Genomic DNA, 13,975 nt, shown 5'->3' with positions numbered 1-13,975 from the left:
ACGACAATAGTGTTTTTAAGGTTTACTTTTAAAGTGCTCTGATATTTCAGATTTTCCTAAAACTGAATTTTCAGCCATAATATTGTTTTATGAGCAAAAAAGCAATAAAAATGTCTGTTTTTCTATTTAAGTTCTCTGGGTTTTTTTTGGATACACATCAGGGTGACTTTTACACTAAAATGTTTCTTCAATGCTGTTACATGTTAGTTACATTATATGGATATAACTAAATGCACTATAACCAGTCTGACTTGGTCTGTGGTGTGTGTGTGTATGTGTGTGTGTGTGTGTGTGTGACTGGTGAGCGTGTGTGTGTCTGTCCTCTGTGTCCCTCCACCCTTTTGTTGCACTTCTTTAATCAGCAGCAGAAGAAAGCCATATTTTGGCCTGTCTGTCAGCAGTGGCCAGCCGCGACGCCGCTACAGCCAAGGCCCACGCTTTCCCCACTCGGATGCCACTGCTAGATAAAACCCCCGCAAATCAGAAGGAGAAGCGACGTTCGCTCGCATTCACTCCTTCACGTCCCCGCCGCCCACCCACCTCCTTTCTTCCATCCGTTTTCCTTGCCTATTGTTCATTTCCTCTCCTCATTTTTCTGAAGTCAGTTCAAGAAAATCCTGGGCTCTGATTGATTTCTCCCTCCTGATTTTTGTTTGCATTTCTTTTCTTGTTTTCTTTTGTTGGATGTTTTAATTAAGCTTATTTGCTTTGGGCTTTGTTTTGCATTGCTTTTCCTCTGCTAAAAGGAAATGGACTGAAATGTCGCCGTAACATTACTTGTACATCTGGAGACTCGTTACCCAGTGAGATGTGACACATAAGGCAGACATGAGGTGTGTGTGGGAGAGATTAGAGACATTCGGTGTGTCTTGAAAGAAAGACGGGTTCATTTGTAAAGGGCTTCTCTGCCACTGGTTGTATGTCAGGGGAGATGATGCCATCCATTGCATTGCATGATGGTTTGAACAAACCCCGTAGACACAAGGCATTTGGATGCTTTTCTACATGTCCATGACACGCAGGGGAAATGACCAAAAGAATAATGCTATTTGCAGTCTTCATATGCCTTACTTAACTCAGTAACACGGCTTGAGAAGCATAATCCAGGACAGTACTTAAAGCATTGCTGAATGATGTTAAGTGAGCAAAAACAATTCCTCTAGAAAAATATAAAACAGTTTCTTCTATGAATTACCTTTGCGTTTCCAGCACACTGAGCCCTGTGTCCCTCTCAATGACTTTCACTGAACTGAACTTTCCTTAAATGTAAACAAATACTGCCAGACCTGTGCTATTCAAAGTCTGTCTGGACAATTCTTTGTTAAAATGCTTAGAATGTAATATTCTGCTAATATAATAATATTTAAGCTATATTTTTTGGAGTTATGAGAGAACTATTATAGAATACAGGATTTGATTATGGTGTCTTTCAACACACGTTACACACACACACACACACACACACACACACACACACACACACACACACACACACACACACACACACACACACCATGAAACAAGCCAGCATATCTGTCTTAAGCTTGGATTTAGATGGGGAAACATTAGAATAGCACCTCCCTACAGCAAAATATAAGGTTTGATAGCTGTGCAATCAAAGTGTCACAGGAGTCCCATTGGGTAACATGCTCTATTGGCCTGGTTGTTCAGCATATCGGGGACAAGGCGGGAGACAGGCAGCTTGTAATGGGATGAGATAGGCTATCTTTATTGTCAAAACATGAGAATGAAGGGGGGAAAAAGACACAGATTGGCTTTCCTGACAGTCGGCTGTTTGAAGTGCATGCCAAAGTGCATTAGGGGCTATTATTCCCTCGTTTGTGCGCTTGCAAATACAGAACCACACACAGGAAAAGGCGAGACTTGCTTGCTAATCAACTGATAATGGGTCGCACTGTCCGTTTGCCATAGCTGCCCCCCACCCTGCGTGCACACTCACGGCACACTTACTTCACACAGTGGACTGGCACAGGCCTCTGGTTCAAAGGCAAACAGGCAGCCATCAAGCACGACTGTATCACATGTTACGTTGGGTCTCTTCGGGTGGACGGCATCACCTTCATTTTGTGGGGGTAACGTCTTTGTGAGAGAGCGGAGTACAGTGTTCTCTGTGAGCGTATGTGATGTATACAATGTGAAATACCTATTTTCTGCGTTGGGTACATGAAACAAGGTATAGCCTCATATCTGACCTCTGACCTGCTTGTCTGGGGGCAGGAAGTTCCACCCTGCTCAGTCTATTGTCCACCCCACTGCAGCATCGCCTCAGCCACTGCTCACTGCTGCTCTTTTTCAAAGGCCATAATCTCAGCTGAGCAACGGCAACTGAAACCTGGACTTAAAGTGTTTGTGTACACATTGCACATCACTGTGTGTGTGTGACACCTGAACTCATCGCATTACACCAGTAGTGATAAGCGTGTTCTTTAAGGTGAAGCACAGCGAGTAACTCCCAAACACAGAGCTACAGTTCATAAGCCAGGAATCATTCAGTGTGTGTGTGTAGCCACATCAGAGCGCACCACCCAGCCTCTTCCTGCACTGATAACAGGGTGAGAGACAGTGGAACGGGTGGTGCTGTGGGCAGAGAGAAAGGACAGGGGAGGGGGAGGGGGGGGGTGCGGGGGGGTAGGTGTCAGTTCCTTGACTTTTCCTTTTCCCCCAACCCTTCCAGCGGCCTCCATCTGAGGAAGTGGATCCTGTAGAGTGTCTATTCAGCTCCGAGAGACGAGACAAAACATTTAAGATGTCAAAGCCAGCATTGTTTAAAAACGTAGCTGCTGTTTTATAGTAACCACATTTATTGAAAAAAATATATATTGCAATTCTAATTTAATCCTTGGACACGCCACACTATTAGATGTCCTGTATTTGCCAGTTGTGGACCAATTTCTAGTGTTCCTGTGAGTTTTCACTGACACGTCCACAGAGAGAGGGAAGCTTGGGTATGGCAGGCAGGTATTTGACCGGGAGCCCAGGTGCAAGAACAGGCATCCAGTTGGAAGGAACAAAGCAGGGTAGGCTAACCCGGGCAGGAAAGATCTCGTTTTCTGTGCTGTGGCTTTGCAGGAAACTCAACCATTCACATAGCTATATACTCCCATCCTGAAATGGGGGAGTAAGGGCTGTTAAGAGCCAGGAGGAGGCATGGGGGGTGGGGGGGTCGAGGGATGGGTGCACCGAAATAAAAACTAATAATAATGACTTTATTTCCATTTCCAACCCGCAGATGTTTGCTTCCTTCCCTTCCCTTTTATGTCTGATGGAAATCTCCTTTCTTGCATTGGTCTAAAGAGAAACTCAAATCAGTGTGGGTAATTGTTGATATGAAAGTGTTTGTTGCTTTTTTTTGATTGAGTCATTCCCTGCATTTGTCACGACGGTTGATGTCTATCATCTGCGTGCCTGGGCCCGGCTCGAGCATTCTTCCATGTTTATCATAAGGACAGGAAGATGCAGCTTCGCCCCGCCGCCCCTCCCTTCAACATCCTGGGATCTTCTGGAACTTTTCCTCACAAGGCTGCTTTTCCATGGTCACTGTGGAGCTCCGTGACCTATGGCCCATCACTAGGCAGGGGGAAACTGTTCCACTATACAGATTTGCGCATATGTTTTATTCTATTTGTATTGTATTGTATATATATATTTTTTTTTACATGTTTCTTATTCTTATTAGATTTTATGTTGACACCTGCACCAAGAGAAATTCCTTGTACATTGTACTTGATTCTGAATGTTGTGTTTGTTAACTGTTATTTAGATTGAGTGCAGCACACACTATGGAGGCATTTACTGTACAGGGTATTCAGATGCTTTCAGATAGGCTAAATGTGATTTTTCTTGTATGCTCTATAGATACTGGAATGGAATGGATTAATACAGTCTCTTAACAGTGACTACAAGTTAACCGATGAAGCCACTTTAGCACACTCACTACAGACCATCAAGATAAGCGCACACAAATAAGCACTGACACAAATGTATACATACAAAACAGAAAATCCAGAAAATATTCATGACGCACTGCCTGTTTGGAATCCCATGGCCATGATGCATCGTGTCCAGGAAGCCAGAGATAGGATGGTGTCACACTTTGACCTTTAATCCTCCATTAATTTGAGCTTCCGTAAGTGATTGCAGATGTCAGACCCCTGGGTACGGCACAACTCTCCATTATTCCTTTCTTTTCTGCTCCCTCTTTGCCATTATCTCTTGACACTTTTTATGACTCTCTCTTATTCCCAGCTATTGTTCTGCGGTGGATAAAAATAATATGGCGATGTGGCCAGTGGGTGTTTCCAGTGAAGAGGTCTTGGGTGCACTGGGTTCAGGGGTCCTGTGTGTCAGCCTGGGTCTCCAAACAAAGGAAGGCAGTGCTGTAAGTCAGAGCCAGTATGCCAGGGTGTCAAGGCTGGACACTCGGGGGGCCCCTCTTGTCATAGACCCTCACCTTCAATTCTGGTCTATTAATAACACAGAGTCATGATAGTGAGAGTGAACAGTGGGGCAGATCCATCCTGTAAGTGTGATGAACAAACAGAAGCAAGGGCATGGTGGCTCAAAGCTATTCAGCTGACATACAGTAGCTATCTGAGAGTAAGGGCTTGTGTATGGACATTTTACAATAAATATGACCTATAAATATCATAGTTATGATCCTACATATTATCAAAAGTCTCAGAAAATTAAGAGCAAAGTCCTGAATTGTTCTCTTTACACGGGTAGGGTTTTCAGTTCTGTGAGGAAGAAGTGGCCAAACACAGTATAGTCAATCATTATCTTATTTAGTTTTAAATCTTTGGAAAAAAAACGTGGTGTTAACATAAGTAGGCTAATCATATGTCCCTTGTAAGGTTGAATTGGAGGCGTGTGCTGTCGCAGTGGGAGCGCGCAGAGGAAGGGAGGGCAATCTTGTCCAGACGCTAATAAGACCCAATGGCCGGTGCAAGGTGGCCAGGAGCGTTGAAACGCGACAGAAGACGGCGGACGACGAGGGGGAAACAAATCTCAAGAGAGGCATTGCTGGATGGACAAATAGGATGAGAGCGTCACCGGAGCGTCTGTAGACGTTTCAGGGAGTCAGGGAGCAGTCGGGCTATAGGTGCGCGTCAGGTCTGTGTATCGCCAAGGAGCCGTGCTGTGCTCAGAGAGGGAGAAGCGGTAAGTGAGCTGAAACCTCCTGAAAAACACCTGCGTCAAGACCGGTACCTGCGGAGGACGCGAGAAGATGACTTGCGGTTCATAAGTGAGCGAGGCGTAAAGGCAGCTGATAACTTGACGAAAGTTTCGGACAGAAATCTTAAACAGCTGTTATGTGTCCTTACTGCTATAGCTGATGAAAAACTTCAGAAACTGAGTGTTTTTTAAAGGGTCATAGATTTTTTTTTGGCAGTGAAGCCATTCAGTGGGCTGGAGCCTATGTTCAGAGTAATTATAAAACATAATTTAAGAAAAAACAAAACAAAACAGATATTGGAGCGCTGTAGTATAAGAGGGTGCTCTTTGGTCTATGGGCAAAAAACTATGATAAAAAACATGTAGTAAAGACCAAGGCAACTCCTGATTAATTATAAAAACAAAATAGACTAAGAGTCAGAACAATTGGTTTTGCACTTTAAACCTCTTGAATATAACTAGCAAATAGTAACTTAGTAACTCCACTGTACATGTCACAACATTTATTAATAGGTTTGTGTCATAAAAACATCAGCACTTATTGATACCCCATGATCTGGAATGGACCAAGGTTTGACCCTCATTCAGATGCTATCACGTGCCTGGGACTGGGCTGTCACTGTAGGAACTGTGGGCCACTGACTCCTGGGACCCACAACTCTCCCCAATGAAGCAGTCCTGCTGGGCCCGCCTGGCACGGCTCGGCCTGCTCGCTGTGTGCACCTGCACATGGCTGGTCCAGGGATGCGGGCCGGGCCCCGGCTACGGCATCCGCCACAGGCCCAGGAAGCTCACAGCCATGCACTACAAGCAGTCCGTCCCCAACTTCTCCGAAAACAACCTCGGGGCCAGTGGAAGAGCAGAGGGCAAGATCACACGCAACTCCGAGCGCTTCAATGAACTTGTGTGCAACTACAACCCAGACGTTGTCTTCAAAGATGAGGAGAACACCAATGCAGACCGGTTCATGACTAAGGTGGGACTGGGGTATAATGGTTAATCAAGTTCAGTTATCTTAGATTTTAAGGATTTTGTTCCATGGGATGGTTACATGGGTCACTTGTTTCCATTAACCCTAGTGATACCTGGGACCACAGTAAGTGTAATGGCTTGGCAAGACAGGGCAGAGACTATGTGCTGCAGATAGACTAGAGGATGCTTTCATTGGTTTCTGTTGAACTCAAGACAATCCCTCTGCTGGATGACAGATTAACTACATTTACAAGCCTGTGACATAGAGGAACAGTTTATAGTCTGTGCACTGCTAAAGTGGCATGGCACCTTTAACTCACAAGAAAAACAAATGATAACCTAATTTATTGTTTGCTTTACTCCAAACTACCTGCCCTTGCCAGGCCCTGGACACATAAACAAATATTCAACGCAGAGTGTGTACGTTTTAAGTGTACTTCCCCTCCCTTTTCGCGAGATAAGAAGATCAGGATGTAATTCAACACTACCCTCTTGGAGACTGAGTTCCCCTTCAGGAACACTTCCTTTTAATCTTTAACCAAAGTCTTTGTTATTGGTAATAAAAACGATTCCTCTGACTGGTTCTCAGTGTGCTTACCAGGAGGGATATACAGGTATAGCACTCAAACTTGAAATTGTAATGTTTACTGGGGATAGGTTTATGAATTTAATTACCATTCCCAGCAAAGAGAATCAATGGCCTAAATGAATTAAGATCGGGCAGGAGGTCAGACAAGTTTTTGACAAAACAGTTTGAATAAACCACACTTTTTGCACACAGAGTTTCATGGCAATCAGATGGCGATGCTCTCTTTTGAAAGCTGTGGTTTTCAGTGATTGTTTATGGTGTGAATCTGTGTTCCTTCCCCTCCCAGAGTGATTGTATGTGATGGAAATCTGTGGTTGTATATGTGTGCCCTTCTGATGCCCAGTGTGAGGATGTTGAGTGTGTGTATTCGTGCATGTGCCCCTCTCTTGCCCAGATGTGAAAGACTCTCTTTGTGCGTCGCTTGGAGACTCAAGAGGGGTCGCCTATACAAAATTCCCGCCTGCTGAAGTAATGGCACCGTCGGAAAAGCCGCTATTGTAGTTCTGACAATGAAACGCCTCTCTTCAATGGCATTGCGAGAAAAATGCACCCAGTTTATTTTCTGTCCCTCTCTCTTTCTCACTCTTGCTGTCACATTCCCAAGTGCATGCCCATACATTCCTCCCCTCTGCCCTCTCCCTTAGGTCCAGCTCTCTGTTGCACTGCTTTCCTCTCACCCGACTTTCTCTCTTTTCTCTCTCCATCTCTCTTGCACACCCCCTCGCTCTTATAGTGTCTTTCTCTCTCTCCCTATCTGTCCTTCAACCCTGTTTTTTTTCTATAATATGGTTAATTCAGTTGCAAGATAAGCTTTTTTTTTTCGATCCATCACAGACACTCTGGGCCACAAGACCTTCCACCTCACAAGTCACGAGTGAATATGCTTTCAAAAGATGATTTTGACCGGAGTGTAGCACCTCGGACGCTGACGTCATCATTTTTCTGCCTGTTATTTTGTGACAATGCTGACACAGTCTGTAACATTATGGCCCACGGGGGTGTTAAGAGTCACTGTGTGCACATTTGTGATCAAATGTCTCAGGGGTGACGCTGAGAAACTCTTTCCTGGAACAATCTGCAAAGGCAGAGAATGGCCTTGATTATTCTGTCACCCTGTCGAAAAGGCCAAGGAATGCGCCAAACTAGCTACAGTAGCTTTGTTCTTGTGCTCTGATTGTTTGAGCAAAGAGCAGTTGCGATGGCCTTTAGCGGAGTAGAGGAGGAATTGTGCGATGATGCCAACAGACAAACACAACCTGGGAGCCAGAGACGAGACGGTGAAGCACACAGTCTCAGGCGTGAGCTACGATTCGGTATTGGTTGAACTAGATTTCATGTGAATTGCGGTGAAATCAGTCAGTGCACTGAGGTGTACAGTAGAATCACATATACACTCTTTGTCTACTTTCCATTTCCATTTCCCTGTTAATAAGTGATTACAAGTGTCTCAGTTACTTCCACTTGAGGGAGTTTCAGACATACCAATTACATGACACATGCTGCAGAGTGACTATTGTCAACTGTAGTAGGTGTAGTGTTTTGCTAATTAGTAACACTACCTGCATTATATAATTATAGTTATAATTTCTTTCTTCCAGAATAATGTTTATACTGCTCCAAACTGAACGCCTCTCCTGTGTCTGGCTCTGTTCCCAGCGATGCAAGGACTGTTTGAACAGGCTGGCTATCGCAGTGATGAACCAGTGGCCAGGGGTGCACTTGCGTGTGACAGAGGCCTGGGATGAGGACGGCCACCATCCCGCTGACTCTCTGCACTACGAGGGCCGGGCTGTGGACATAACGACCGACGACAGGAAAACAGAGAAGTACGGTCTTCTAGCTCAGCTGGCTGTGGAGGCCGGCTTCGACTGGGTGCATTATGAGTCCAAGCACCATGTCCACTGCTCTGTGAAAGCTGGTGAGTTTAATGTAGTTTATTGTGTATTGTCAAATCACATCACCTCACCTCATATCACCTTGTGCATAAGACAAAACAAGAAAGCATTGGTTTTTAAATAATCTTTTCTATTGATCTGCCTCCAGATCACTCGGTCGCAGTGGAGAAAGGTGGCTGTTTCCCAGGCTGGGCCCGGGTGACTGTTGCTGGAGGGGGGCAGAAGAGCCTGTCATCACTGGCTCCTGGGGACAGAATCATGGCCCTGTCTGGGACGGGTCGCATAGTGTTCAGCCAGGTCCTTTTGTTTCTGCACCGGGGCCAGGAAAGCAGGTCTACTTTCCTGGCTCTGGAGACAGAAGATGGCCACAGACTGGCCCTTACTCCGCATCACTTGGTCTTTCTAGCCCCCCGTGACAAACTCCACCACAGTGAGTATCAGGCTCAGTTTGCTAGCAGAGCCAAGAGAGGCGACTATGTTCTCATCCATGGAGCAGGGGGTCGAGTACAGCCGTCTCGAATCATCTCAGTTTCAGTAGAGGAGGGCGTGGGAGTCTATGCGCCCTTGACTGAAGATGGAACTTTGTTTGTCGATGGGGTGCTGGCATCCAGCTACGCATTAGTGGAAGACCACAGACTCGCACATTGGGCATTTGGACCTCTTCGACTCCTCTCCTCATTCACCCAACTGCTTTGGGGAGAGAGCACAGAGACTGAAACAGCTTGCACTAAGACTCGCACTCGGGTCCTTCACAAAGCAGATAGATATATGAATAGTGACATTCTAAATAGCCGAGGCAATTTGACTGTACCTCTAATAATGGACATTAAAGAGAAGCACTCTTTGCAAAGACAAGTATCAGGTGTGCACTGGTATGCTAGATTGCTGTACAGTTTCGGACGTATCTTTCTAGACTCAAAGTCATTTCATCCTTAAAAGCCTTAAAGTTAAGCAGTGGTACATGTGTCCTACTGTTAATTTCTTACTTTGATACATTTACACTAATGCCTTCTGTTTTTCCCTGTTATTCCTTTCAATAAATTTCATGCACTGGAAGGGCTTGTTGTTTTTCTCGCGATTATTTGCATTATAATCTATTATAATAAATTCATACTTAAGTCATATTTTCTAAGAGATTTAATTTGATGAGACTGTCTGAAAATTACTGTATCATAGAGTTTATTTGTACATGATGTAACTTGTTTTAACTATTTCAAGACCACATTTCAGACAACAGTATATATATATATATTCTCTATTATTCTAATGCAATAGGGGTGATTTTTCCCCATAAAACAATAGAATCTTTATTTTTGTACTTTCTGAATCATAATATATAAATGTTTCAATTTATTATATTTATTCAACTACATGTATTGTATGTCCTTACTTGTTCTCATATCATTAAACAAATTAAAATGTCATTTTATTTAGGAACACTTCACTTCACTGTTCATCTTCAGAGTAAATCTTGCCTTTTCAGCTAATTTATCTTTTGCTTGGTTTGCATGAAAGTTGCTTTGCATGAAAACTTCGAGAAACATGCAACAGATCATTTGTAGGGCTCATAGTTGAGCATTATGTGTGCTACAGAGTGTTAAAGCCCTCTGTGGAAATCTAGTCTCAGAGGCTGGCAGGTTAATGAAAAGCCCAGACTCATGCTTAATATTCTTACACTGTGCTCTACCACCTTCACTTTATCTCAATCACAGCCTTTATCACTACTTCAGGAAAGCAGGCAGGTTCCTCAGAATGCTGGAAGAGACAGGTTTTATTAATATCCAATGACTAATTTGGGTTACAACACAATCTGTTGGTGGTGAATAACTGCATATATTGTTTGCAGCTCCATTCTCTCCACGTTCCGGATTTGCACGAGTGCAGTTTACCAGTTACTTTAAAATGCTGATTTAAAAAAAAAATCTCTTTTCATGGCAAAACTATTTTTAAAAGGTTCAATATGAGGTGTAAGGCCATGTTTAGGACAAGTAATACAAGGTTATACACCCCCTTGTGGAGGAATTGACATCATGCCTACGAATTGTACTTGATTTAATTTCCTAAATTTGTTTTTCATACAGACAATAACTATTCTAAACATTAAATTGGTTTGGAATTTTATCAAAGTAAGCATTCTTTTGACACCATCAATTCAAGAAAAAAATTGAATGTACTACTCCACACTTTGTTATCAAAATGATGCACTCAAAACATAAATAAACAAACCACAAACAGACCTAATTGTGCCATGTACATATAGCCTACATATTTTTGTCAGTTCTTCATAAATAAAATATATTTAGCTGTTAGAAATTACACATTAAGAATGCCAATTGTATTCTCTTCTTCCAGTTTATGCTCCGTAAACATCTGTGGAGGTATTCCAGGGGATTATCCTTGAGATGTAGGAGGCAGATGGGAAAGAGCTCGCTCCCTTGACTGGCCAATAGGAGAAGCCCAGTCACCTAATACCACCCTCTATTTACATCCATTGGCCAATCAGTCACCGTCTCCCAACCAGTCTCAGCCCCCAAAAAATCTAATCCAATCTTGCTAAAGCTGAATGGGGAGTTAACTAATCCTGTCAGGGGCACCAGTAATAACCTATTTTCAATATGAAAACCTACACACTCATCACTTGGTCCTTGACTATCTCACACATTCCCTGGCCAAATCATGCTTGCACACAGTTATGTTTATAAAATGCACGCCAAACTCATCAGGCTTGAACACTAATCACAATACTTAATGAGACTCGAAAGGAGAAAGGTGCTTACCAAGTACTAAATGGTGGTTCTTGAGATTCATGGGCTTGTGATCAATGGGGAAATGCTTTTGGAACCTCTTCTTAAACATTATACTGTATATAGAACCTTCCTCACACAGTTCACTAGAACCAATTGGTTGGTTATTCCTGTATGGTAGAGAATGGACCATATGAATCCAAGTGGGATTTGAACCTAGGCCTTCACAGGTTTATCCTTTCAGTCCTCAGAGTTTACATACCACTTCACCACCTTATCAACCAATTTGCGTTGGTCTGCTCTTGTTAAGAAGAATTTAAAAAATAATCTTTAGGAGACATTTGCTTCAAAATAAAGTGAAAATGCAAACTCTCAAAGAACTTGTTTCTAACCACTAATTATTTTTTAAATTGCAGTGAATAACCATTAAGAGGGTGTTAGTAACAGTGATTGTTCCATAAAGCATGATTTTTTCCACAAGGAATAAACAGAAGAACCATCACAAGCTATTTTCAGTAGGTCATTATTCAAGGGATATTTTAAGAGTTAAAATCAGTATCATACCTCTTAAAATATTATGGCTTTAAGGACACTATTAAATTAAAATCTCAATGCAACCTCTTAGAAATTCAAGTCACATGGTCTCATCTGTAGCCTGAAGCACACATACTGTACATAGAGGTCCCTACACATATGCGCTGCCACAGGAGTGTCAGAGCGCGGGTCAGCTGCAGATCAGCCCCCTGGAGCAGGTGCCGCTTCACTGCCTCAAGAGCACAGCACACCACACACGAGCTGCCAGCCAGTTTCCAATTGCTGACATTACATTTACATTTATGGCATTTAGCAGATGCTCTTATCCAGAGTCACTTACTTGCAGCAGTTGAGTAGGTTGTGGTTCAGTGTTTTGCTCAAGGACACTTGGACAGGAGATACAGCTGATGTGGACTGCAACCTTTTCACTAGGGGACGGGTGATCTATCCATTAGGCCAACCTGCTACCCAACATCACTTCATGTTGGTTCTCTGGATCAGTCCAATGACAACCAAGCTGCTGGTCTGCCTCAAGCTTTTCAACCAAAGTGTAGCCTGCGAAATAACGCTATGGGAAAGTAGGAGTCTTGGTTGCAAGAAGAACTCTGAATCATAGACCTAAACGAAGATTTGCAAGGCCCAAGGTGCATGTATAGTCTCTGAGTGTCTTGGGAGCAGAAGAAATTACACTTTTCCACCTAAATAACAGCTGAAAGTTCTAATTCAAACTATTGGCCTATGAGGATTTTACCATGCCCATATTTCAACATGCCACGCAGTAGTGGCAGTATGTGCTCCTCAAATGTGGCCTGAAGCAATAATAAAACAGTAGTGACTCAGACTGATAACCTCCTTGAACCTTCCTGGGTTCCCCTTCCAATGATGCCACTGTAAAAGAAGCCCACACACACACACACTCTACTACACTCACCTACAGCTGACTTTGCTAACTGCTCCTTGACCTCAACCTGCAGAGAAACACAGATTTGAACTTCAATACAAGACTAAGTCAGTCAATGGAAAAGTTATCCAGCCAAGGTATGTTTGCTTTTTTACAGCACACAGTTACTTTTTTGCCAAGATGAATGCACTAATCCACACAAACCCTGGTAGTTACTGAACCAGATTTTGGAAGGAGCTGGGTTAAAGAATGTAAATTGGGTGTACTTGACTAAATTGAGGAGGGCTGGAAGGGGATGACCTCACTCTCATTAACAGAAATTGTGATAGGAGGCTATTTAAGGAACATTTTAGAAAAAAGACTGCTTTAATTTTTTCCATCCCACTTGTTAAATATGAACAAATCCACCACCTGGGTGGTAATTCCATGTGCCTGGGAAATAGATAGACACAAGGTGTACCTGTACGCCATAGGCCGTCCCAAGAACCAATAGGTAGGCCTGCTTCGGGTGGTCGGTGTCAGTGCTGGAAACGGATAGTCTTGTATTTCAGCTCAGGGCAAATTCAGGGCATTTATTGTAACTTCTCAATCACTTCAGCTAAATACGCGATGCATAACAGACATGTGGTAGAATAGGGAATTACCAAGGTAAAGAACACAGACCACCTTGTGTTGAGTTTCATTAGAAAATGAATTTGCACTAAGATAAAGTGACTTCATAAATCTCAAACAGTCCACTGCTGATCAGACATCACAATGGATGCATTCATCGGTATACATGCAGCTTTGCTCCTACTATCATAACAATCTAATGAAAAATGGCTTCCCTGGTTCCGAAAATCTAATGACCTAATATCTAATATCTCCACCATATTTCAGTGGTCCGCTCTCTCCAGATTTAAATCTTTTGCCGTGTGCGAAATGATCAACATTGTACAGTGTTGCTCGTAACATTACTTTAGCTAAACCAGAATACCTGTTTACCGCTAGTAAGTAATAAAACACTATTTTTGCAGCGTCCGTTTGTATGAATTAATATTTGACGTAGTTGTTATTAGCTAGCAATACTAGCCGCGGCTAGCCACTTGGCGGAACACACTCGTGTGTATACGCAACGCAGTTCAGCGAAGTGAAGAGATGATGG

General features: G+C 43.2%; 1 protein-coding gene across 5 annotated transcripts; it reads left to right on the top strand.

Annotated features, from left to right (window-relative positions):
• The first annotated feature begins 4,993 nt into the window (after positions 1-4,993).
• dhh (desert hedgehog signaling molecule) lies at positions 4,994-9,963 on the top strand. 5 transcript variants are annotated; one of them, XM_071516715.1, is made up of 4 exons: positions 4,994-6,172; positions 8,414-8,675; positions 8,801-9,340; positions 9,494-9,963. In XM_071516715.1, exons 1-4 carry the CDS (start codon positions 5,864-5,866, stop codon positions 9,586-9,588), a joined length of 1,206 nt encoding a protein of 401 aa, XP_071372816.1. In that variant the 5' UTR covers positions 4,994-5,863; the 3' UTR covers positions 9,589-9,963. The 5 variants fall into 5 exon arrangements, with proteins under 5 accessions (XP_071372816.1, XP_071372817.1, XP_071372814.1 ...); XM_071516716.1 differs by having other exon boundaries at positions 8,801-9,341; positions 9,504-9,963; XM_071516713.1 differs by having other exon boundaries at positions 8,801-9,359; positions 9,504-9,963.
• Positions 9,964-13,975: the final 4,012 nt, after the last annotated feature.

Source organism: Centroberyx affinis, unplaced genomic scaffold (assembly GCF_046629955.1).
Source record: "Centroberyx affinis isolate AG114_WGS23_722 - 3 ecotype Tasmania unplaced genomic scaffold, CSIRO-AGI_Caff_v1 ptg000428l_1, whole genome shotgun sequence".
Classification (NCBI taxonomy): domain Eukaryota; kingdom Metazoa; phylum Chordata; class Actinopteri; order Beryciformes; family Berycidae; genus Centroberyx; species Centroberyx affinis.
This window is presented reverse-complemented; position numbering and strand designations above follow the sequence as displayed.